Source organism: Periplaneta americana, chromosome 2, assembly GCF_040183065.1.
Source record: "Periplaneta americana isolate PAMFEO1 chromosome 2, P.americana_PAMFEO1_priV1, whole genome shotgun sequence".
Classification (NCBI taxonomy): Eukaryota; Metazoa; Arthropoda; class Insecta; order Blattodea; family Blattidae; genus Periplaneta; species Periplaneta americana.
The window spans coordinates 200,033,968-200,061,659 of record NC_091118.1 but is presented as its reverse complement, the minus strand read 5'-3'; the positions used below and the strand labels follow the sequence as shown (position 1 = coordinate 200,061,659).

Here is a 27,692-nt window from a genome sequence, read left to right as displayed (position 1 = left end):
TTTCCCTTGAAATTATTCAGAGGTTAAGGGTGTTCGAGAATAAGGTGCTTAAGAAATTATTTGGGGCTAAAAGGGATGACGTTACAGGAGAATGAAGAAAGTTACAGAACGCAGAACTGCACGCTTATATTTAATAACTTCTGAGGTTTATTTCCACATATTTCCACTAGAACAAGCCACATAACACTAACATTATCACTAGCACTGCATTGTATTCTTCACCTAACATAATTACGAACATTAAATCCAGACGTTTGAGATGGGACAGGGCATGTAGCGCGTATGGGCGAATCTAGAAATACATAGGCCTACACAAGGGGAAAGACCTTTGGGGAGGTCAAGACGTAAATCGGAAAATAATATTAGGCCTAAAATAGATTTGAGAGATATGGGATATGACAGTAGGGACTAGATTAATCTTGCTCAGGATAGGGACCGATGGCGGGTTTATGTGAGGGCGGCAATGAACCTCCGGGTTCCTTAAAAGCCATTTATAAGTTGTAAGTCACATAAGAATATTGAAACAACACCAGTTCTTGAAGTTGCGTATCCTTCAACCTACTGCTTAAGCGTACACTTGTGGCACATTTTTCGTTAGGCATCGTTCATAAAACTAATTCAAAACGAATAATTTTCTTGCGGCTAAGCTGTTCTAAAAATACAATGCACTTCACACACTGTCGAAGTTTCTAAGATCTATCACTATATAATAAAAGGAAATATTCTAATTTACCGCGTCAGCAAGTAGAAAACAAAAAATTGCATTATTGTGCCCATATTATTGTCGACAAACGGCGAAATTAGAGTTTAGCGAGTGCAAAGAAATCTATCAACACTTCCTGTAACTTGTATTTTTTTTCCAAATGACGTTCATTTTCTTTCCTGCAGACTGAATTTAACTTAAACGTCCTGAGAATATTTAGAATGGTTCTGGAAGATTGTTGGAGAGTTTGATGAGATTAATTCCATGGTAGATAAAAAAAAAACAATGTTAGATTAAAGTCCGTGCAAAATTATACGTAGGGGAGGTTGCCCTAGTAACGGTCACTTAAGCCTTTATCATTATTTGAGGTCTATCTGTTAATGAATTTAAACAAAATTGAAATCTAAGATACGGGATAACATGAAAAATAAGTCAGTACAAGAATTGTATCAAATAACTTACGTTTAATTATCCATGATTTAGTGTTTCCTAAACTGTTGAGATAATGACTTTCAAAAAACTGTTCCCAGTACCGGTCACGTTGGTTTACATGGAAAAACAAAGGTATGACTGAAGAGTTACACAAAATTTAAATGAAAATAATACAATTATGTCTATTCTCTTGATATGTATCACTCTTAGGCATTTCTTGTAATTCTCACATACAAAATAGACTATTTGGTCATTGTCTGCACAACTTACATGAACTCAACCACAACACTTGCAAACTGCACCCAATCCTCCTCAAAGGATTCGCCACAAATAATGCATTCAGTTTCCTCGGTATCAGTGTCTTTTTTTGTTGACTTCATTTTCATTCCCAAACTGAAGTTTACGTTTGTTGACTGAGCACAACGCAGAGAAAATTCGGGATGCCGCTTTATAAATCCCCGATAAAACTTGTTCCCTGCAGTTTTCTTTATTTTATTGAATTGGTGGGGCAATTTGAAATGCTCAGCCAGAGCATAGGCTAGCTTTAAGAATTCAGTTTTATTTACAGGCAAGAAACAGCTATCAAGATATTTGAGATACGAAACAAGTTCGCCCTCTCGTTCATCATCAAAGGTTTGTTTAAACCTTCTCATTGAGGGTGCAATTTGAATGCATTTCGCCTTTTTAAGAGCACATACACGGTCACTCAAAGTGCTCAGAGAAGCGACCAGCTGCTTCCCTCAAAGTCAATTTTCCCGCCATCATACCATTAACAGCCATTTTCATGTTTTTTTTTCATCCCATTTTCCTTTCTTGGTTGCTGCCATCTTGACAATAATCCCTGAAATGTACAATAAGTTTACTATAGTTGTTACGAGACGTTCTGCATGACCGGTATTAGGAACAGACATAGTGACCGGCACTAGGGCAAGAAAAGGGTTTTAAAGATAATGACAAATGAATTATATATAACAAAATTTTTCGTAATGTAAGCACATTAAATCATTGCTTAGGTATGTTAAGTATATAATAAAATATAATAGATAAGAACAACTCACCTAAACACAATCAGTAATGGCCCAAACGTTAACAGCGTAATACAAAAACCACGTGGTTCTCACTTCACAAAGGTTTCCTCCAGACTGGCGAGGCAAACACTGAACCGTATGCGAGAAACCAAGTTCCTTTGTCACCGGCTACCACTTCATAACGGGTTGCTTCTCCTATATAGCTTATAAATGTGTAACTACCTGGTGACCGGTATTATGGTCTGACCGATAATAGGGCAACCTCCCCTACCATATATTGCAATAGTTTTTACAATAAATCTAGCAAATTTGTATTAATTCCGAATACGGAACATATTTATAATTAGCTGGCCCTTTAAGCTCACCACTTTGCATTACTTTGCAGACATCGTCATTTCTTTCCTGATTAAATGACATGGTTTCTGAAGTCTCGGTTTCCGATCCAATCTGGTTCAGGGTTAAGTTGGAAGCTCTTTCTTCATTATAGTGTGTTTTTATTTATTTTATTGGGTTATTTTACGACGCTGTATCAACATCTAGGTTATTTAGCGTCTGAATGAAATGAAGGTGATAATGCCGGTGAAATGAATCCGGGGTCCAGCACCGAAAGTTACCCAGCACTTGCTCATATTGGGTTGAGGGGAAACCCCGGAAAAAACCTCAACCAGGTAACTTGCCCCGACCGGGATTCGAACCCGGGCCACCTGGTTTCGCAGCCAGACGCGCTGACCGTTACTCCACAGATGTGGACTATAGTGTGTGAGGTAGCTTTAAAAAAGCATGTAGGTTACTACGCGATTAGGGAAAATACGGGAATTTTATTTGAAGCAAGCAAAGAAATAGGTTTGGAAGTAAATCCCGAAAAGACAAAGTATATGATTATGTCTCGTGATCAGAATATTGTACGAAATGGAAACATAAAAAATTGGAAATTTATCCTTTGAAGAGGTGGAAAAATTCAAATACCTGGGAGTAACAGTAACAAATATAAATGATACTCGGGAGGAAATTAACCACAGAATAAATATGGGAAATGCGTGTTATTATTCGGTTGAGAAGCTTTTATCATCCAGTCTGCTGTCAAAAAATCTGAAAGTTAGAATTTATAAAACAGTTATATTACCGGTTGTTCTTTATGGTTGTGAAACTTGGACTTTCACTTTGAGGGAGGAACACAGGTTAAGGGTGTTTGAGAATAAGGTGCTTAGGAAAATATTTGGGGCTAAGCGGGATGAAGTTACAGGAGAATGGAGAAAGTTACACAACACAGAACTGCACACATTGTATTCTTCACCTAACATAATTAGGAACATTAAATCCAGACGTTTGAGATGAGCAGGGCATGTAGCACGTATGGGCGAATCCAGAAATGCATATAGAATGTTAGTTGGGAGGGCGGAGGGAAAAAGACCTTTGGGGAGGCCGAGACGTAGATGGAAAGATAATATTAAAATGGATTTGAGGGAAGTGGGATATGATGATAGAGACTAGATTAATCTTGCTTAGGATAGGGACCAATGGCGTACTTATGTGAGGGCGGCAATGAACCTCCGGGTTCCTTAAAAGCCAGGAAGTAAGTAAGTAAGTAAGTAGGGCACTTCGACAGCAAAAATGTTGTAACTTCGCAAAACGATTGTGGATAATTTAACAAACATTTACTTACGATTGTGGTTATTTTAATTACTGCGCTATACTTACAATAAAAAATATATTATTTAATAACACCCACTTTAAAGAAATTACAATTACGAAAACACTTCCCGCCTTTACTCATACTACTTCCATTATATTCATATGTGATTCAATTCAGACTCGTTTTTGTTCGTCCCTCGTACTCGTGGGCTTGATTAGTGTAATTACGCCATGTTCCTCAGTTACGTGCAGGTTAATTACAGGGATTAACCAGGCCAGATAATTGAGTACACCAATGTTACCCATATAATTACCTCGCTACATCAAAGTTTGGAAACCGGAATGTAATTTTAGATATGTAGTCACCTCCTTTAATATGCACAAATACCAAATTCTCGCCCGTAACCAGGGCAACTTACCGCCATTCACAAGGATTACACCACTGAAGTCTCATTCAATGTAAGTGCGTATTAGATCTGACAAAACTATTCAAAATGTCTCTTTCTTGGCCTTCGGGTATACAACGAATAAATCCAAAATGGCATTTTGGCACAGGGTCCAATAAGACACAAATTTCAGGATGTAAGACACTATAAAATGAAAAATAGCATGTTCTTAAAATTAAAGGAAAAATCACAAACATTTTAGAAATACTGAACAACGAAACCAATTTAGCCAAGAAAATCTTTTACAATCTACATAATACACTAGCCCTTCCCATCGTACTTCATAATAATGAAACAGGCCCTATGGACTTTCAAAAAGAAGACAAGATTTTATGGACAAGAGTGAACTTTGATTCATTACGGAAAAAAACAGAATACACACATCTTTGGATCAGCAGATGTAAGAGGAAATTAAAAAAAAAACTGGAAGTAGAGCAGTCACTGATGATGATGAAGTTATTATGCAATGATCATCTGTACCGAAACGATATTCATTTCGATACAGGTTATCATTTCGATACAAATTTCTTATTTCTACAAATACTATTGATTTCGAGATGTTAAATGTTTTGATTAAACTGCAAAAGTGTAGTAAACTCAATTAAAATGAAAATAACTACAAAACTACATAATTTTCTGCTTGAATCAGATTATTCAATAATTGTTATATTTCAGTTAACGTTAAAACTTACAAAGGAACTGTGATATCATTTATTTTCGTACCTATAGGAACTGCAAATAAAGAATCACTTGCATTTTTTTTTTTGCCCACTGTCTCAAACATCACTGTTTTGTTTCCCACTATCTAAAAACTTATTCATACTTCCATATTGTCAATATAAAGAATTAAGTATCTAAACATTAATTTTAATTTTTAATGAATGCATGAATTAATTTTTGTCTAACCTTACTACAACTCGTAGAAAAACAGTTTATGTAAATCTCATGTAATGTTCATTAAGACACTTCTACAGTTTTCGACGCGACCGGAGCGATGGAGCGGTATTGTGATTGGAGCGGTATCTGAGTACGCCTAATCGATAAACAAACTCTTATATTAGATTGGTGCATAAGTTCTAGCGTAAATAAATATTTGGTTGCTATGGAAACATGGACAACAGATGAATGAAAGTACAGAAAAACGCTACGAACTTACGCACTAATTCAATATTATCTCTTCACAGGAAAGTTTCGCCTTTGAAACCGGCTGGGTATTAATTGAACGCTGGAACTATACCATTTAGACAAAAATATTGCCCGCGTTTTTGAGGTACCGTAATGATATGCGTAAATAAATATTTGGTTGCTATGGAAACATGGACAACAGATGAATGAAAGTACAGAAAAACGCTACGAACTTGCGCACTAATTCAATATTATCTCTTCACAGGAAAGTTTCGCCTTTGACACCGGCTGGGTATTAATTGAACGCTGGAACTATACCATTTAGACAAAAATATTGCCCGCGTTTTTGAGGTACCGTAATGAAATGTCGCTCCATATCAATTTTTACACAAATGAAAAACACCCGAAACGCATCACGAGCTCAGATGAGTGGTCGAACAGACTTGCGATCAGGCTGATAGAAACAAGACAGAATGGATAAGCACCAAACGTACGGACGATGAAGAAACTATCATGTTGAAACAAATTTCTTTTTCACTTATTTTCCGATGTAAATCAATACTGGAAACTAATTCGTCTGTAAATATCTTAACTCTATCTCAATAATATCACAATACTTTCTCCATCCATAACAGAGTAACAGTAGACAGACCGAACGTCTTCCTGTTGAAAGAGATGCTAAAAACTCGCCGACTTCCTCCGTCAGAGCAGAAACATTATCTCCATCTCCATCTCCATCTTCCTGGTTGTTTATTTTCCATGTGCTCTAATGCACTTGTAATTACTACCTGCTAATGTTTTGTAAGAGGCACCGTCTTCCGAATAAACTGCCAGGAGAGAACCTAAACCAACCAAGGGTGACTGCGATTCATGCATCAAGTCCACTTCTGGTGCGTCTCCGGGGATTGGACACCGCTGCCACTCAACACGCTACTTACCAAATGGGTCGTTTCATGCGTACCTAACAACGCGGAAACTTAAACATATCCCACATTAATTGCATGCTTCATACCTCACTATTCATTCTTTTACTTATGATTCCCCTATATAAACGTATTTCTACTATGACTGATCGTTTTATAATTTTTTTTTCATTATTTTACTTATATAAATGTACTCTACATTAACTATATTTACTGTTTTATTAAAGGTACTTTCTGTTCACTGTTCAATAATTAATTATTGCTTATTTATTCATATACTTATTTATACGGTTATTCACAAGTAAGTTACATTTTGAAATAGATATAACATATTTAAAAATTAACGTATACACAAAATAGTAGTGTTGTGGGATTTAATCAATTTTTGTTGTAAGATAAATGGATCAAAAATATTTAATCGAATAATCGAGTCGATTAAAATTAATCGGTTGTAGCTGATATTAATTATTATTTTGTTAATACAAACTCATACTAAAAATTCCGACAATATTTCTCTCTCGGAAATTGCTTACTTAAAAGCACAATAGTACTGTTATTTTCTAACTGTAGCCTAAACCAGGTAGCGTAGGGAAAATCTTTGCACAAACACTTCAGAAAGAGATGGAGATATTGAAAGTTGAAACACAATGCAAAACCCTTATTAAGTTTTATGGTTTTCCAAGAAAACTTCCACCTTGTTGTCAGCTCATCTTCCTAGCATATGAAATATATACTTTTCTAGGATTCGTCCCCCTCACTCTTTATAAAATAGCCATGTCTACACTGTGTGCAAGTGAGAGCGTAACTTTTTTCTAAAATCTGGTAATTCGGATTACAATAGGGGCCAGTCTTCTGTTTCGACCGCTGTACTTTTGCAGTTGCAGTTTCCGTACTGAGTTTCTATATGACGGTTGTGTGTTTAGTTTGATAAAAAAAATCAGTTTTCTGTGGTCTGTGAAAAGTGTAAACTCCATTGTGTCATATGAGAATTTGAGAGATAAACTCGGTGAAACGTTTGGATTTAAATTGAACGATCGTGGAGAAGTAGGCCTACTTGACAGAAAAAAAGTTTTTTTCGTGTTCAGTGATGCAGCAAACATTGTTACTAAACGTAGACCGGCACTTAATTCGGAGCATGTGAATGCACTCACATGTTTAAAATCATGGATGAAGCAGTATTAACTAGGTGAGTCTTCATACTTTTTGTTATTTATGTTTGTCTCAAAAATTCCCGGAGAAATTGACACAATAAATTACAAGCCTCATAATAAATATGTTAGTAAATAATTAAAATAGTTGTTTTGTAATATAACGATACAATATATACAGATGTACAGTATTTAATACTAATGCTTATCACCAAACACAAGTTAAATTTAACAATAATTGTGTATTACAGTATATTAAAATATTTTTTAACTCCATCAAAACTCGATTAATCTATCGATTAATAGATTAAATTCAAATAGTTAATCGATTAAACATTTTGATCGATCGACAGCATTACAAAATAGTAGCACATTTGTATGTCTCTAACAACGGGATTTGTTCATTTATCACACTCATTTGTTTTGGTTAACATAGTAAAAGGTTTTGTTTATAATATGTCAAAAGTAAATTTAATTCTTATTTAATTTTTAAATCACTATCGTTGACTGTATTTTAAAATGGTTTTGACTTAAAAGATCGAATTAGTCTAGTTCAGTGTAATCGTTGTTTAGTCAATTGTCTGAAGACAGGTCTGAACCTCACAAGTGATACCAAAAAGACAAGACTTATGAGGCAGCTAGGCCAGGAGATAATGGGATAGGGTGACCAGTTCTTTTCCCCCTCCGTTGCATACATCGTCGATTAGCTACATAGTACACTAGTCAGACTTCAGATGTATACAAACAATTGCTCTTCTTCTGACACATTATCGTCAAGTAAGATATATTGCCGCACTCGCTCATCAAAGAGCTCTCATCTTTGGAAAACATTTTCCAAAGCTTGATGAGGTATCAACTGTCCCAGTCCGTAGTTTGGTTCAGTTCATTAATATCATCAAACTATTGTACTGATCGGATATTATGACGGGGATGCGCAATAGATCTTTTAGGTCGCAGTGCTAGGGCTGTTATAGCCCTCCCCTCTTAAATTCAATTCAATTCAATTCAAGATATTCTGCAGATCAAATTTCTGCACATTTAAAGACGAAACTAAAATTCTTTCAATCATGTATTATCATAATACACTGCTCTCTTAAACTGACTGAAATTGGAAATTAAATCAAACCTTTCCCAACACAAGCAATGAAATGTCGTATAAAACCATTTTTATCTCGAAAAGGAAGCAAAAACGAGAAAACTGTATTAAACTTTTTTGTTTCAAATATTTCAAAGAATACTTACTTACTTACTGGCTTTTAAGGAACCCGGAGGTTCATTGCCGCCCTCACATAAGCCCGCCATTGGTCCCTATCCTGAGCAAGATTAATCCAGTCTCTATCATCATATCCCACCTCCCTCAAATCCATTTTAATATTATCTTCCCATCTACGTCTCGGCCTCCCCAAAGGTATTTTTCCCTCCGGCCTCCCAACTAACACTCTATATGCATTTCTGGATTCGCCCATACGTGCTACATGCCCTGCCCATCTCAAACGTCTGGATTTAATATTCCTAATTATGTCAGGTGAAGAATACAATGCGTGCAGTTCTGTGTTGTGTAACTTTCTCCATTCTCCTGTAACTTCATCCCTCTTAGCCCCAAATATTTTCCTAAGCACCTTATTCTCAAACACCCTTAACCTATGTTCCTCTCTCAAAGTGAGAGTCCAAGTTTCACAACCATAAAGAACAACCGGTAATATAACTGTTTTATAAATTCTAACTTTCAGATTTTTTGACAGCAGACTGGATGATAAAAGCTTCTCAACCGAATAATAACAGGCATTTCCCATATTTATTCTGTGTTTAATTTCTTCCCGAGTATAATTTATATTTGTTATTGTTGCTCCCAGATATTTGAATTTCTCCACCTCTTCAAAAGATGAATTTCCAATTTTTATATTTCCATTTCGTACAATATACTCGTCACATTTCAAAGAATACCCCCTGAAATTAATGACATTACTTACAGTTTTACATATTTAAAATAATAAAATTTGCACCCAAAAGAGCGAATTTTTGTGCTTGGGGCAGTTGCATTTGCATAATCCGATTTCTTGTCTTGCACATACTGGTACATTAGAAGTTGAGAGGTATCCACTGGTTTTCAGTAAATTATCGTTGTTTTCTATTCTACAGGGATATGTATTTTTTCGATTGGGGTTAAGTAGTCCTACAAGTACGGCAGTGGAGTGAGTCGCGCCTTCGAAAAGTTTGGAAACCACTACTTGGACAACATCACGGCAAGGTAGCAAAGTCCTGTGGCGTTCACGGGGACCACGCTATAGTGATGTCCTCATGTCTATCAAAGTGGAACAATGTGCAAGTGCATGAGTAAAAATAGAGGTGACGCGAGAGGTAATGCTACAGTGACTGATGTTTCTACTCTGCAGTGGAGGACACAATGTTGCAGATGTTTGCGTCAACAACCACCTACTACCGGCGTGGTTTAGGAATAGCGAGCGAGACTCGTGTTCCAAGGTTGCACTCGGATGTCAGTTCAAATCTCGCTTGGGTTATTCCGAGATTTTTCACCTACTGTATAATGAATGTCAGGCAGTGGTGTACGCAGAATTTTGTCATTATTAAAACTGTTTACAATTTACATTATCCGTATATAAAATTTCGTGTATTATTATTATTATTATTATTATTATTATTATTATTATTATTATTAACTCAGTTTTCACAGGGGGATGTGAAACTAGTTCCTGGAAGAATGTTCACGACAACGTATCGTCGTCGTTCCTGCAATAACTCCTATGTGCAAAATATAAAAATGTTCAGTAGGAAGGAAAAACAGATTTACTCATTCTATGGCAGCCGTACATAGGAGACTATGAATTCTTACATTTTCGAAACAAAGAAATATAATTACATACAGGAGATTTTATTATTTGCTGTATTACATTTAAGTTATTTAATAGAGAAAAAATCTGAAAATCGATAAATATGTCACATAGGAGTTATTACAGGAACAACGACGATATTCGGCTGCGGCTGCGAAGACATTTAACACTGTGAAATTTTCACTAACCTCGCGAGAATCACTACATGACTTTTTGCTAAAAATTGTAAAATTGAGTTTTGCTGTTGCTTATATACTGGGTGTTCAGTTCAAAATGTGTCTTGGCTCGCTGTATGCCGTCATGTGGCTAGCTGATGAGCCTAGAGAATTCAATCTTCCTACACTTCCGCAGCTCAGGTGTATAATCTAAGAGGCAGAGAAGTTGGCTAGCAAGTACGGCGTTCATTCTGAAGAGTACGTGCCGATACGTACGGTAACGCCGGTAGTGGCAGGAATGTGAACTGTTTGGAAATACGTACTGTCGGGATATGGGGAGAGGGTTAAGACTTAAGACGATTACTTACGTATTTGTTGACATTAACTTCGACGGTCAACATGGACACGGAGCATTTGATTTGTGTTGTGGAATGTTACCGTACGCAACCGATGATAACAAATACCCTGGGTACGACTTGCCGGCGCAAAACAGTTCGAAAGAGGTTATGGTAGCACACAGACCGTACAGACCGCCATCTGTTGCTACGACGTTCAAGTTATACCGTACACGTTCTCAAGTTCAGATTGAAGAACGCCTTAAATAATAGGCAACTTCTCTAACATATAAACTGAAACTCGCTTCAAATCGGTGACCCAACAACAGTGACGTCATGACACACTTTGAAATGAACACCCAGTATATCAAAGAACCCGGTACGATAATGTGAAGTTTATATTTAAAATATGAATTGTCAAATGCACAAACGTTAAATGAAGGTTTCACAATAAAGTCAGTACTCAAACTAACGAACGGGTGAATTCCGCTCTTAAAATGAGTTTAAAATCGACAATGCACAATTTTTAACAACATCTGCACTGCAGAACTGTCAAAACAATTTTTCGGTATGTTTCACAACAAGTTAAATTTCATATTGTGTCAGCTTCATTTTATTACAAGGTCGGTACTAGGCGGTAGGTCTCTCTATAATATATTTTTTTATTTTATTGGGTTATTTTACGACGCTGTATCAACATCTAAGTTATTTAGCGTCTGAATGAAATGAAGGTGATAATGCTGGTGAAATGAGTCCGGAGTTCAGCACCGAAAGTTACCCAGCATTTGCTCGTATTGGGTTGAGGAAAAACCCCGGAAAAAACCTCAACCAGGTAACTTGCCCCGACCGGGATTCGAACCCGGGCCACCTGGTTTCGCGGCCAGACGCGCTGACCGTTACTCCACATTTGTGGACTCTCTATAATAAAGATAGCATTGTTAAAATGAACATGCCGCAGCATCAAGCACTGGGATTAATATTGAATGAGAGGTAGGAGGACTATGCCTTATGTCGATGTAGATTTTGTTACTCTTTCTTTCAGTAGATTATTTTACGACGCTGTATCAACATCTCAGGTTATTTAGCGTCTGAATGAAATGAAGGTGATAATGTCGGTGAAATGAGTCCGGGGTCCAGCACCGATAATTACCCAGCATTTGCTCATATTGGGTTGAGGGAAAACCCCGGAAAAAAACCTCAACCAGGTAACTTTCCCCAACCGGGAATCGAACCCTGGCCACCTGGTTTCGCGGCCAGACGTGCTAGCAGTTACTCCACAGGTGTGGACTTTCGTTACTCTGGCAGTGAAAAATCAGAGAAGGAAAAACGATTATGGTTAAAAAAAAATACTCAAACCTAAATATGTGATTTTTTCAACAAGTTCAAGGGGGGGTTCAAACCCCCTTGCGTACGCCCCTGATGTCAGGTAATCGTAAAACATGGCGAACCCTCGGACTCATTTAGTCAAAATACTATTTCATTACCAATTCCATTGATGCTACGAGATAATAGCGTACTTAATATAACTTCGTTAAATAGTCGAGTAAAAATAAAATCACGCGCAAACTCATGACTCACGGCCTGATTTACTGTGTGCGAAATTAATATACGCGACTTCAATGTAATGTAATTTTATATCCTTATAAATCACAATTTGGATTGCAGTACAGCTGAGAGGTCGGTACGTTTTAATATACGAAAGAATGTGAGACTAAAGGCTCATTCACAATGAAAATTAAACATAACGTAAGCGTTAATTTAAGAATATGAACGTTATGGTAAAATCAAGAAGTCATACCATCATTCGCGATGGGAACATAAACATAACCGCAAACATACTTGGTAACCATGGAAACATAACAACGACGCCATTTCCTCATATTCTGTCGTATACTTCAGCGCTCTACGATTGTGTTCTGTTTGCAAATCACGTAAGCATAAGCATGAAAGTTTGGAGTTTGCAAACTTTCATGTTAACGTCTTACGGTAATTTTTATGTCAACGCTTATGTGAATAATTGTGAATGATCTCATTTGGTAGCCCGGGCGCAAACTTCTAAGTTTATGTTACGGTTATGTTTAATTTTCATTGTGAATGGGCCTTAACTCATTACTTTTTTTAACAAATACAGCAATTTGTTACCTTAGCAACCGTTTCTGAATATTAATCAACCATTTTCGAAATCGAGGTTAGCTTTTCCGAAATTAAAATTATTTTTTTTCTGAATATGAATTAACCATTTTCGAAATTGAGATTATCTTTCCAGAAATTGAGGCCGAAAAAGGTATAGACTTGTAAAACAATACAGACGAATAACAAATGAAGGATAGATGTCGACACGTGCGTTGTGTGCGCGACGTTCGCTTGTCGTCAGTCCATTACAATCGCAAATGACAACGAACGCTATGAAATCTTCGACAGCTCCCTGGACAGGTGACGATGGATTGCGACTTGTATACAGTTAAGCCACAGCGTTTACTGAACTACTGCATTTCATCCTGGAAGAATCTTTTTCGTTTTATTACGCAGTCACTTTTTCACCGTATCAATTTATACACTATCATCTCAGTTAAACTTTCCTCTCAATTTTTCTTCTAATGGACGAAACAAATTAAAATCAATTTGCATTAAATAGTGATTACTCTATAAACTAGGTAGACCAAGAGACGTAAACATGCTTTGTTTTGTTTGCCATGTGAGATCTGGCATTGTCTTGGAGCAGAAGTACATCTTTCGAAACTTTCCCAGGGCTCTTGGACTTGATTTTCGGCTTCAGTTGCCGCAATAGTTCACAGTAGCTTTCACTGTTTACTGTTCTACCTTTATGTGTGAAATGAACCAACATTTAAACCTCCTTATCCCATAAAAGTGCCACCAACTTCCCTGCTATAGTTGAGTTTTTAACTTTCCTGCTGTTAGAACGACGGATGTCGATCATTTAGTCTATGGCTCACAACAAAGGATGCAACTCTCACGAGTGGTAACCAAAAGGATCTTAGAAAAAAATCCTCTCAGTTTCATAACGGTCCATACTTTTATGAAACTTCAAAACATTTCAATTCTATTGAAAATTTATATACAATGCACTTAAAATAAACAATTTGTGAACGAAGTCAAATGTGTTAATTTTGGGTTCACAGAAAATGTGTTTTGTGTGTAATCCAGAAAACAAAAGTTCATCTTATTTGGGTGCACATTAACTTATTTCATTGGAGTATGTGTTTTAAATCACAAATCAAGAAATAAATAATAGTTCCATTCGCATAATAGCGAATGAACTAAATTATTGTGCACTGCTCGAGATGTAATCAGACATGTCTGTGAGATTAATTTTTATGCTGATTGCAAATCTTTGTGCCATTAATTTATTAGTTTTATTATTTAGTTAGTTTAGTTTATTTAAAAGCTGTTAAATAATATATAAAATAACAATAAGATTAGTTAATGTATTAGTTTTATTGTTTTGTTAGTTTAGTTTACTTAAAAGCTGTTAAATAATATAAAATAACAATAAGATTACTCAATTTATTCGTTTTATTATTTAGTTAGTTTAGTTTATTTAAAAGCTGTTAAATAATATATAAAATAACAATAAGATTAGTTAATGTATTAGTTTTATTGTTTTGTTAGTTTAGTTTACTTAAAAGCTGTTAAATAATATAAAATAACAATAAGATTACTCAATTTATTAGTTTTATTGTTTAGTTAGTTTAGTTTACTTAAAAGCTTTTAAATAATATAAAATAACAATAAGATTACTCAATTTCTTAGTTTTATTGTTTAGTTAGTTTAGTTTACTTAAAAGCTTTTAAATAATATAAAATAACAATAAGATTACTCAATTTATTAGTTTTATTGTTTAGTTAGTTTAGTTTACTTAAAAGCTGTTAAATAATATAAAATAACAATAAGATTACTCAATTTATTAGTTTTATTGTTTAGTTAATTTAGTCTACTTAAAAGCTGTCAAATAATATAAAATAACAATAAGATTACTCAATTTATTAGTTTTGTTGTTTAGTTAGTTTAGTTTACTTAAAAGCTTTTAAATAATATAAAATAACAATAAGATTACTCAATTTATTAGTTTTATTGTTTAGTTAGTTTAGTTTACTTAAAAGCTGTTAATAATATAAAATAACAGTAAGATTACTGAATTTATTAGTTTTATTGTTTAGTTAGTTTAGTTTACTTAAAAGCCGTTAAATAATATAAAATTCCAATAAATCAGTTAAAATTATGGAAATTCAATATAGTCCTGTACTGTATAAGTTTATGCTAAAAAGCATATATTTCAATTTCGTTTTAAAAACTCTACTGTTATATTATTATTATTATTATTATTATTATTATTATTATTATTATTATTATTATTATTGAAGCTGCTTGTTTATGCGGATGACGTAAATATGTTAGGAGAAAATCCACAAATTATTTGGAAAAACACGGAAATGTTACTTGAAGCAAGTAAAGAGACAGGTTTGGAAGTAAATCCCGAAAAGACAAAGTATATGATTATGTCTCGTGACCAGAACATAGCACGAAATGGAAATATAAAAATTGTAAATTTATCCTTCGAAGAGGTGGAAAAATTCAAATATCTTGAAGGAAAAGTAACAAATATAAATGACACTCGAGATGAAATTAAACGCAGAATAAATAAAGGGAAATGCCTGTTATTATTCGCTTGAGAAGCACCATGGACGCCTAGAAAATAATTATAACCAAGCATTACAAGGTTTATTTGACCTTCCTATTGTCAACCAGTCTGCTCTCAAAAACACTGAAAATTATAATTTATAAAACAGTTATATTACCGGTTCTTCTATATGGTTGTGTAACTTGGACTCTCACTTTGAGAGAGAAACAGAGATTAAGGGTGTTCGAGAATAAGGTTCTTAGGAAAATATTTGAGGCTAAGAGGGGTGAAGTTACAGGAGAATGGAGAAAGTTACACAACGCAGAGCTGCACGCATTGTATTCTTCACCTAACATAATTAGGAACATTAAATTCAGACGTTTGAGATGGGCAGGGCATGTAGCACGTACGGGCGAATCCAGGAATGCATATAGAGTGTTAGTTGGGAGACCGGAGGGAAAAATACCTTTGAGGACGCCGAGACGTAAGTGAGAGGATAATATTAAAATGGATTTGAGGGAGGTGGGATATGATGACAGAGACTGGATTAATCTTGCTCAGGATAGGGACCGATGGCGGGCTTATGTGAGGGCGGCAATGAACCTGCGTGTTCCTTAAAAGCCATTTGTAAGTAAGTACTATTGTCGCCGATGTTGTTTTGATGTTCAACCTCTCAGATTTGAAATTATGTCAATATAGTGAATGAAGAAAGAACACTATTATAAGTAAGGACGTCTTTCCAACTCCTATGGCTATACGGTATAGCGTCTGAATGAGATGAAGGTGATAATTCCAGCAAAATGAGTCAAGAGTCCAACGCCGATATTATCCAGCATTTGCTCGTATTGGGTTGAGGGTAAACCTCAACCAGATAACTTGTCCCCAACTAGGATTAGAACCCGGGCCCTCTCGTTTCACGGCCACACATGCCAAACGTTACTCCACAAAGGTGGACAAAATCTCTTAAACCTTAATAAAGCTTACTTGATTTTCTTCTGTTGACAGCTTTTAATACATGTGATGAAACACAGTACAAATAAATATGACACATTATGAAAACAATGATGCATTGTGGAAAAATAATTATTCGATAATTAACGTTAAATAGTTGTCCATTACATCACAGTGACTAAGTATAAACCAACGTTGCCAACTTCGTCGCGAGAAATTATATAATTATTATCCTAAAAATAAATTATAATATTTTAATCAAAATTACCGAACGAATTTAAAATCAAATTCAGCTCAAATAAATTATTTAATATTCTCGGGTGGAATCGTAGGACTTCATCTAAGTGCGTAGGTAATAAATTTGTCATGCATTGTTTATAACCGTTAATTCAGCTGCTAAAATCTAGTAACATTACTGTCTTGCTAAAAAAATTTAAAGGTAATCGCATATTTTATAACTCAAAGTTGTACGAATATAGGTACTAGTCCGCTCTAACCAAGCAGTCCGTGCTTCGATTCCCAGCGTGGGAACTGAAGTGTTTGTCTCTGTCATGCGCTAATTTGTGCTGTCTCCGCTGTCCAGTGTGCCGTGCTGACCACACAACCAGCGAGGCACGCAATATACGCCTGTCTCAGGGGCGTATTTTGCGGGCTACCGGGGCTACCGGCGGTACCCCAAGGAAATTACAAAAGAAAAAGTTTATAATATAACATAATGTAATAATTTTGTATTATTAGTTTTACCATAGTAATTAAAATTAAAGTAATTGTTAGATATATTTTGTGTAATAATAGGGTCAGCGGTAGCCCAAACCCTTTAACCATGTCTTGGTCAAAAGATATACCCTCCCATACACCGCACCGAATTCAAAGTCGGTAGGAAAGGAGGCGTAACATGACAAAGAAAGAGGTCTGTGGTATACACAACCAAATGAAGTTCTTGAAATTTAATGTGGATAATTGCAAACTCACACTCTTCGTTTTGAACGAAAACCAAAGTAAGGAAAATTATAGTCCCGTCGCTCTAATTTCCGGCAGCCAATCGCGTTGCAGGTCGGTTACATTTAAACGTGTGCGTCTTGTGATTCGCTGATGAAGACGTTACTCATTTCCTAAGGCTGAATAAATACTTAATATAATCGCCCGCCATTTTGGCTCTTTCGTTGGCGTTCGCAGAAAGCACACGAGGACGTTATTTGCTGAATTACAGTGCGTTTGATTTATTATCATAGGAGCTACGACATGATAATGTTTAACGGTGTGGCAAATAGATCCCTCGTCTGGTAGCTCGGCAACGAAAGAACAAAAATGACGAACGGTACTATCTACCTATACTTTATAGAGCCTTGACGTCCTAAGACGTAAGCAAAGAGGAGGAGTAACGCCGGGAATAACAGCGTCGCGACAACATGAAATCTCGAAATTATTTTCATAATTGCCATTGTTGACATTACAAGCTACTTAAATTTTCCTAAGCGCCATTTTTCCTCATATTCCCCACTACTACTACTACTACTACTACTACTACTACTACTACTACTACTACTACTACTACTACTACTACTACTATTATTATTATTATTATTATTACTATTATTATTATTATCATTATCCTTATTAAAGTTTTATTCTTTTAGTTGGTTATTTAACAACGCAGTATCAACTACTAGAATATATCGAAGGTAAAAGGGTAAAGGTATCCCCGTAACATGCCATGAAGGCACTTGGGGGACATGGAGGTAGAGCCCCATGCTTTCCATGACCTCGGCACTAGAATGAGGTGGTGTGGTCGGCACCACGCTCTGACCGCCTTTTACCCCCGGGAAAGACCCGGTACTCAATTTTATAGAAGGCTGAGTGAACCTTGGGGCCGTTCTGAAAGTTTGGCAACGAGAAAAAATCCTGTCACCACCTGGGATCGAACCCCGGACCTTTCAGTCCGTAGCCAGCTGCAGAATATATCGAAATGAGTCTGAATATTCACCATGCGATCGTCTTACAATTGGGGAAAACCCAAGCAGATATGGAACCCAAGTCCGAGTGCAGCTCTGGATCAGCAGGCAAACGCGCCTATCACCTGAGCTACGCCGGTGGCATTGTTATTAGTTTATTACTATAACAAAAAAGGTAAAAGTATTCCCTTTAAATCCGTTGTTGCGTGGTCTAAGATGTCCTAATGGCGACGAAATTTTCTCATGAAATTTCGATCGCGTATGGGGCAGGCGCCCATAGCATCGTGATGAACTGGGAAGCTACAGTGAGCAGCGAAATCAGGTTTGGGGAGAATCATAGTGCTAATCACGCTATCCCCGTTCTGGGTGGATGATCGTTCACCCCTGCTGCAGCATGTGGACGTGAGGCCACTAGCCTGCGGGTCGACCATGGCGCTTCATGGGTTGTCACGCCGCGAGTATTATTATTATTATTATTATTATTATTATTATTATTATTATTATTATTATCTCTAGCTTTTGAAGACCTCGGCAACAGAATAAGGTGGCTGAGTAGACCCAGGGGTCGTCCTGGATTTTGACAACGTGAAAATCCCGTCACCATCCGGAATGAAACCCAGGACCTTCCACCCCGCAACCAGATGCTCTACCAACTCAGCCACTTGGTCGCCGCATTATTGCTATAAAAAAGTCCCGTCGCTCTAATTTCCGGCAGCCAATCGCGTTGCAGGTCGGCTACATTTAAACGTGTGCGTCTTGTGATTCGCTGATGAAGACTTTATTCATTTCTTAAGGCTCGATAAATACTTAATATAATCGCCCGCCATTTTGACTCTTTCGTTGGCGTTCGCAGAAAGCACACGAAGACGTTATTTGCCGCTCAATTATTTGCTTAATTACAGTGCGTTTGATTTATTATCACAGGATCTACAACATGATAATGTTTAACGGTGTGGCAAATAGATTCCTCGTATGGTAGCTCGGCAACGAAAGAACAAAAATGGCGAACGATACTAGCTACCTAGACTTTATAGAGCCTTCACATCCTAAGACGTAAGCAAAGAGGAGGAGTCACGCCGGGAATAACAGCGTCGCGACTATACCTACTACTATTATAGAAATAATGTTATTCAAAGATGAAATGGCAATAATGAATAAATTATGGAATAACAATGGCAGAAGAAGCCACAAGCGCTCTATTCACGACTCTCAAGGGATCGAATATTTGATACGTTAGTGGGAAGTCAGCTGAGTCACATAAGGCCGGTTATCTGCTCTATACTGAAACAAAGGACGTAAAAACACAAGACACTGCTGGGAATTGGTGCCAAGACGAGGAATATAGGGCAAGGAGGAATTGCCACAGCAGGCAGAAATAACAAAACAACAATCATTGGACTGCATAACGCGGAACCCGAAAACCCTGAACGAATTTGTTATTCTACGCACAAAAGAAAAACTATTATTTCTTACATCGTAAACATTACGGTAAAGCCGCGTCCAAACTTGCAACCGAACCTCGTAACCCAACCGCGCTGCGTTCCTATCTGGACAGTGACGCGTCTGGCCGCGAAACTAGGTGGCACGGTTTCAAATCCCGGTTGAGGTTTCTTCCGGGGCTTTTCCCTCAACCCAATTTGATCAAATGCAGGGTAACTTTCGGTGCTGGACCCTGGACTCAATTCATCGGCATTGTCACCTTTATCTCATTCAGACGGTAAATAACCTGAGATGTTGATACAGCGTCGTAAAATAACCTACTAAAAGAAAAACAAAATTGTTCTAATAACTCGTCTCTGAGCAATAAAGACTCTGCTAATATTTACAGCATATCCCCATCAAAGTTACCATAGTTAAAATAAGAATAATATATAGGTAAGACAGATTGTACACTTGGTCAAAATGACAGTGGCCGGCGTCTGAGAGACTCACAAGGAGAGGACACGCTCTGTATATCACAGAATTAAATAAGATTTTGTGACATGAAAGTATAAGACGTACTGTTTAAAGTCATACCTGGTATGGGTGGCCAATGACCCCTCGTTTTGAAAATATTGGTTATTGTTTGTGACATACTTCCGTTAGGTGTCTAATAGGAAAATATTAGACTGTGTAACGGCGTAGCTCATATGATTGGATGTTGAGTTGTCATCCAGGCAACTTGAGTTCGAATCCTAATGCCTTCTCATTTTTTAAAGCTCATATTCCCCATTATTATTATTATTATTATTATTATTATTATTATTATTATTAATTTTTTTAATTCACTTTCAGTTGTCAGCTCCTATATTCAAAGCCATGTTGAAATATGCGTGGTATGCTCAAAATTAATAAACGAATGAGAAGTGTTTGTGAATGTGAATGATATCTGTTTCGCAGTAGAAGTGCGGAAAAATTTGTGTGACTGTGGACAACCTTCTTTCATTTGCTGTGCATGGTGCAGGAAATATGTATGTTTTGTGTGTTTTTATGACATTTATCATAATGAAACGGGACACAATGAAGTGGAATAGCTGCTACAGAAACAGAACAGACACCAGTGACACATCTTACCTGCCTACATGAGCACTATTTGATTGTTTATCCTTTACAATACAAAGTTAGCTAATTTGTTTAAAACATGATGAAGCGTTCAATACATTGAGAAATATGATATATGTAAATAGATTACTGTGATCACAATATTAACCATTATTAAAAGAAAAAAAATAGGACCGCTTAAGATTGGAACTTAAGTTGCCTGACAACTCAGCATCCAACCATATGGGCTACGCTGTTACACAGTCTAATGCTTCCCTATTAAGCACCTAACGGAAGTATGTCACAAACAATAGCCAATATTTTCAAAACGAGGGGTCATTGGCCACCCATACCAGATATGACTTTAAACAGTACGTCTTGTACTTTCATCTCACACAATCTTATTCCATTCGGTGATAGACAGAGCGTGTCCTCTCCTTGTAAGTTCGAATCGCGTATTTCCGTGAGCGCTCGGGACAGCCAGGCTTTGTTCAAAAGATTGCTGGTTGAGTGGAAGAGAAGGCCTTACGGCCTTAACTCTGCCAGCTAAAATAAATCATTATTATTATTATTATTATTATTATTATTATTATTATTATATTCTTCTATTAGTTATAATGGGGAACACAACTATTAATTACTAAAATCTTCCGAGAAAATAATTCATATACGAGATTTAAAACAGACAGACCGTTCAGAGTGTTTAAAACACTGAACATTGTAACACGAACACTATATACTGTATAACAGGTTCTCAAGTGCAGTATGACCATAGCTCGTTACAATACCATTTTGACTGCAGTAAAACTCTTAGCGTAGTTGGTAGAGTGTTAGCTGAGAGATCATGAGGTTGCAAGTTCATATCTTCGTGGAGTTACTAAATTTTCTTTTTGTTGGCTTTTAAATGCGCTAATGAAAATATAACAGGTTTTCGTCATTTTTTACACTTAGAATATTTTTTCGCTTTGTTATTTTTATCGTGTTAATAGAAACTTTCGACGTTAGATGAAAGTAACACTAAAGACGACAATTAATGGCTTTAATATAAAATTGCTGTGTTAATTATTTTATTAATCCCTGCTGATTTCCACTCTTGCCTAAGGAGCATTCAGTAAATATGTTGACGGATAAAATTTATTTATAAATGTATTAATTTATTTATTTATTTATTTTTATTTATTATTTACTTCTTTATGATTACGTGCTGAGGGAACCAACCTAAAGACGAGTGGAGTTATTTGCGTCAAATCTTGCACAGAGCGATTCTTTGTAGAACTTTCGATTTAATCGAAACTACTAAAACATTAATATATTTATAATTTATTTCATTTATTTACTTATTTATTTATATTTATTATTTACTTCTATATGACTACGTGCTGAGGTAACTAACTTAAAGAACAGCGGAATTCCTTGCTTCAAATCTTGGACACAGCGATTCTTCGTAGAGCTATCGATTTAATCGAAACGACTAACTTATTAATTTATTTATAAATTTACATTTTTATTTATTTTTAATTATTATTTACGTCTTTAGGACTACGTGCTCACGCAACTACCCTTAAGACGATCGCAGTTGCCTGCTTCAATCTTGAACACAGCGATTCTTCGTAGAGCTATCGATTTAATCGAAACGACTAATTATTTTCTTCATATATTAATTCGACACAGTAGCACCACGAGGGCCGAATACAGCCGCTTGGTATATTTTGAGCAGTGTTAATGGACTAAATTTTAATTCGTCGCACTAGCGCCACGAGAGCCAAATACAGCCGCTACTTGTGTTTTGAGGAGCGTTAATGGCCTAAATTTGAGTTCGCCGCACTAGCGCCACGAGAGGCGAATACAGCCGCTAGGTATATTTTGAGGCGCAATAACTGTCTAAATTATAATTCGACGCACTACCGCCACGAGAGGCAAATACAGCCGCTACTTGTGTTTTGAGGAGCGTTAATGGCCTAAATTTTAGTTCGTCGCACTAGCGCCACGAGAGGCGAATATAACCGCTAGGTATATTTTGAGGCGCAATAATTGTCTAAATTATAGTTCGCCGCACTAGCGCCACGAGAGGCGAATACAGGCGCTAGGTGTATTTTGAGGCGCAATAATTGTCTAAATTATAATTCGCCGCACTAGCGCCACGAGAGGCGAATACAGGCGCTAGGTGTATTATGAGGAGCAATAATTGTCTAAATTATAATTCGACGCACTAGCGCCACGAGAGGCGAATACAGGTGCTAGGTGTATTTTGAGGCGCAATAATTGTCTAAATTATAATTCGACGCACTAGCGCCACGAGAGGCGAATACAGCCGCTAGGTGTATTATGAGGAGCAATAATTGTCTAAATTATAATTCGTCGCACTAGCGCCACGAGAGGCGAATACAGCCGCTAGGTGTATTATGAGGAGCAATAATTGTCTAAATTATAATTCGTCGTACTAGCGCCACGAGAGGCGAATACAGCCGCTAGGTGTATTTTGAGGAGCAATAATTGTCTAAATTATAATTCGTCGCACTAGCGCCACGAGAGGCGAATACAGCCGCTAGGTGTATTATGAGGAGCATTGACGGCCAAAATTTTAATTCCCGCACAAGCACGAAGGGGGACGCAGACATCCGCTAGGTATATTTTAAACAGCGTTAACGGCCTAAATTTTAATTCGCCGCAATAGCGCCACGAGAGACAAATATAGACGCCAGGTGTATTTTGTGTGGCGTTAATGACCAAAATTTTAATTCGCCGCATAAGCGCCACGAGAAGCGCAATGGGAACTACATGCTGACTACATGCTCAGAGAAATAACAGAAAGACGAGAGGGATTGCCTGCTTCACATTTTGGACAGAGCGTTTCTTCGTAGACCTATCGATTTAATCGAAACTACTAACTCATTAATTTATTTACTTCTTTATTTTTTATTATTTACTTCTTTATGACTACATGTTGAGGGGACTAAGAGCTTCGATTTAATTGAAAGGAATAACCCACTAATTTATTTATATATTTATTAATGTATTTACTTATTTATTTTTTATTATTATTTACTTTCTCACGACTACGTGCTGAGGCAACTACCCTTAACACAATCGCAGTTCCTGCTTCAATCTTGGACACATCTCCATAAATTAATAACATGATATTCCTAAACTGTGAATGACATTGTAATTTGTTTATCGAATACCCTGTACTGAACTGCCATCCGCTCGGCAGGAGAGCTATGGACAGGGAGCTTGAACTCAGCTAACTCGTACTTACGTCTGTGCAGAGTACTGCTCGCTGAACGTTGCAACGTCTCTCACGCCAGAATATTAACAAATTTAAGCATTCATTTTTATTTAATTTCACGAAAACGTAATAGAACACACAAATATTTATTTCAACTAGTATTAACTCTTTGCTAGATATATCTACTGATATAATTGTTTTCGTAATTTTACTAACGATAAAAGCAGTATAACGCAAATAAAATAAGAAAATAAATAATTTTTTTCTGGGAAAACTATCAAGTTTTGACCCTGTGTTGTACGGACGTTTTTGATCCTGTAGACCGTCCCCATCGACTGTTAAAAGGACGGCACTTATACCCCTTGCACCCTGTATAATGATATATGTTTATACGAAATACGTTCACAGGTTGGATTGTTTACTTCCAAACAACTTTATACAAAATACGTTTCCTTCTGAAACTAAATAATGGTACCCACAAATTTATGCAAATAAATGCAGGCGTACAGTATTAAAGTATAATGTTAGTATATTCCAACTTCAATGAAACTAGGTATCACAATACTGAAAGTAGTTTAACGCAATATTAAGACAGAAAAACATTATAAAAACAAACATAAATATCCATGTAATGAATATCAAAATGAGTTTCAAAATTTGATGAAAGACTTCTCGCAATAGCTACTGTCTGCAGAATCACACTCATGTTCCAATTTTAAATCTACCTAGAATTTTTTGGACTTCAATTTTCTATCTATAAATTATTATCAGCTTGCTTATTGCTTTTAAGGTTTTAATTTAACTTTATAACCTACTCTCGATTTAATAAACAAAACTATATAACTGGGCTGAAAAGAAAGAAGAGCCATGAGGAAAATTTTATTTCTAACGTGCTACTAATTGTCTGACATTGGCTAATCCATAAATGATGGAATATAACTTTCTTTCTATCACAATCAATAAACTGGAATATTCTGTGGTGAGACTTGGTCAGCAACCTACATTAACATGAGGTTAAATCCAGATGGTTCGAAAAGTGGTGTTACAGTTTCATGTCATGTCTAGGAATTTGTAGGCCTATACAAAATTAGAGTTTTTCACTTAAGAAGAACTGAAGAGGGTATGACTCCGTAGATTATTATCACGTAAATGGATACGTTCGTCTGGATCTCGAATTATTATAAACATACTTCAAGAAGACTGAAATCTAAGAAATTTGGAATCCTACATTGTTCTACTGATCTACACCATTGTGCAAAACTTGAGTAGTAGGCCTACCTATTTGTATTAGTTTACTAATCCTTTTAGTTACGCCTACAGAATCACAACTAAATATTTTACACTCTACAGTTTACATTTCATACGTACCGCTCTTATACTGAAAGTGAAATCGTATTCGGATACATCACTACCACTATTACATATTTAAGGTTATTCCATGATTGACAGCGGGAGATGAAAGACATCAATAGAAATTAAATAAAGTACATACCTCTGGTTAAACGGACGCACTCGCACAGCCACTTTAACTGAAGCCATTATATTTAAAGTTACTATCATTAAGTCATACGGATTGAGCACTAAAATATCCTCTGCGACAATGCTCCGCACATTCACCTACAACAGCCATTGTACGTACTATGACGTTTCAATACATGCACACAGGGTTTTGGAAATAATTGTCAGTATAGCCAACAGTGGACAAAACGAGCAAGAAAACGTTTTCTTCACAAAGCCTAGAAAGCAACAGTAAATTTTACAGTTTAGTTCATAAAACATTTATAATGCTATTGCTTTCTACTCTGAATTTAAATTCATACTTTTATTATTGTACTTACATTATCCCTACTATGGGCCCTACTCTTTACCACCTGCATTAAGTAAAGTGACATCAAGATAAAAGTAAATGTTTATGAACAAAATATATTGCACTTCACTTTAAAGTGAAATATTTACATGAATCATAGGCATACATCAAATTGGTCTATAATGATTTCTTCACATTAGTCTATTATTACTTTTTAATTGGCCTTTTAACCTCCTATGTTATAGGTCTTACCAGGGCCGCCAACAGAATTTATGGGTCCCTATGCAATACTGTACTCGGACCCCCGATGAAAAAAGTAACAATTACAAGTTACCAGTTATTCTAACCATAATAATTATTTTTAAAATAAATAAGTGATAACCCTATACACAGATACGAACTTAAAGCACAATATATTATATTCATAAAATATTATTCCTAAACACCTGTAATTTCTGACTTGCAGTCCAACATCAACAAACAACTCTCCTTGACTTCATGGATGCAAAATCATCAATTATATCATCAAAATTTAAAGACCTAGCAAGATCGCACTCCAGACTAAGGAAGCTAAGGTTACTCAGTCGTTCTTGACACATTGTATATCTGAATACATTTTTTATTTTCTTCACTTTGCTGAAGGATCTTTCAGCATCAACAATTGTCACAGGAATTGTATAGCATATTCTAACAGTGGCGTATACTGGTTAAAGGGTTTGGGCTACCGCTGATCCTATTATTACACAAAATATATCTAACAATTACTTTAATTTTAATTACTATGGTAAAACTAATAATACAAAATTATTACATTATGTTATATTATAAACTTTTTCTTTTGTAATTTCCTTGGGCTACCGCCGGTAGCCCCGGTAGCCCGCAAAATACGCCCCTGTATTCTAATGCCTATACAAATATTTGGAAATAAACTGTCCTGTTTTAATTCCCTCAGACTATTTAGGAGATTCATAGGTTTCAATGGGGTTGGTCTTAAATTAGAGACATGAATTGATTTTTAAAATTTCTGCTCATCACTGATCTCTTTGTTAATGTCTTCATAATATTTTTCACGTAGTCTAGCACCATATTAATATCTTCCAATTTTTTCTGTCTCTCCCTGTGTTTCTCAGCTCCCGACTTACGCCTGTACTTGTCCATTGTGCAGTTAAACTATAACCAGTAACACTAATGAACAAAATTTACTAGACAAACGACAACAAAAAGACGAAAGTTTCGACGCGAAACATACAATGTACTGAAAAGGAAACGTGATCCTGCGACTTCGGTTTGAGAGAGTCCACTAGCATATTGTGTTGGTAGTTAAAAAGAACAAGCCAATAAAATAATAATTGAACATGTTCGATACACACGGAAACATAGTTCAGTCAAATGCCGGGGCCCTCAAGTGTCGTGTCGGTGAACGTTAATGCATGAAACCGATATTCTATTATATTTATTTTATTTTTATTAATTTATTTAATAATAACATATACATAAAAAACGCTACCGGTACATGAAAGTACCCCGAAAGAGCAAAGCTCGTGTTCGGGGACAATTCCGTTTTGATAGAAAGACTTGAAAATGACATACAATTTTACATTGTTCACCAAACACACCTATTTTTTCTGAATAAAAATTTAAGATTCTGATTACACAGATCATACATACCAGTAATTCACAAAAATAGAAATCTCTACTGGAATATAGAAAAGTAAAATATTTACATGAAGTGGTAATTTGTATTAATTCTACTATTGTTGAATTAATATGTCAAATTTATGTAACAAATGTCCTTACAAAATCGTATAGTACCCGTATGTA

General features: G+C 36.1%; 1 protein-coding gene across 3 annotated transcripts in view; it reads right to left on the bottom strand.

The window, feature by feature from the left end:
• The window catches only part of Klp98A (kinesin-like protein 98A), a 150,963-nt gene extending 125,270 nt beyond the window's left edge, over positions 1-25,693 (bottom strand). For all 3 annotated transcript variants that reach the window (XM_069819371.1, XM_069819373.1, XM_069819374.1), the window contains exon 1: positions 25,557-25,693. In XM_069819371.1, the coding sequence (XP_069675472.1) occupies positions 25,557-25,624 (68 nt within the window). In that variant the 5' untranslated portion in view covers positions 25,625-25,693. The remainder of the gene's footprint in view (positions 1-25,556) is intronic.
• Between the last annotated feature and the right edge of the window lie 1,999 nt (positions 25,694-27,692).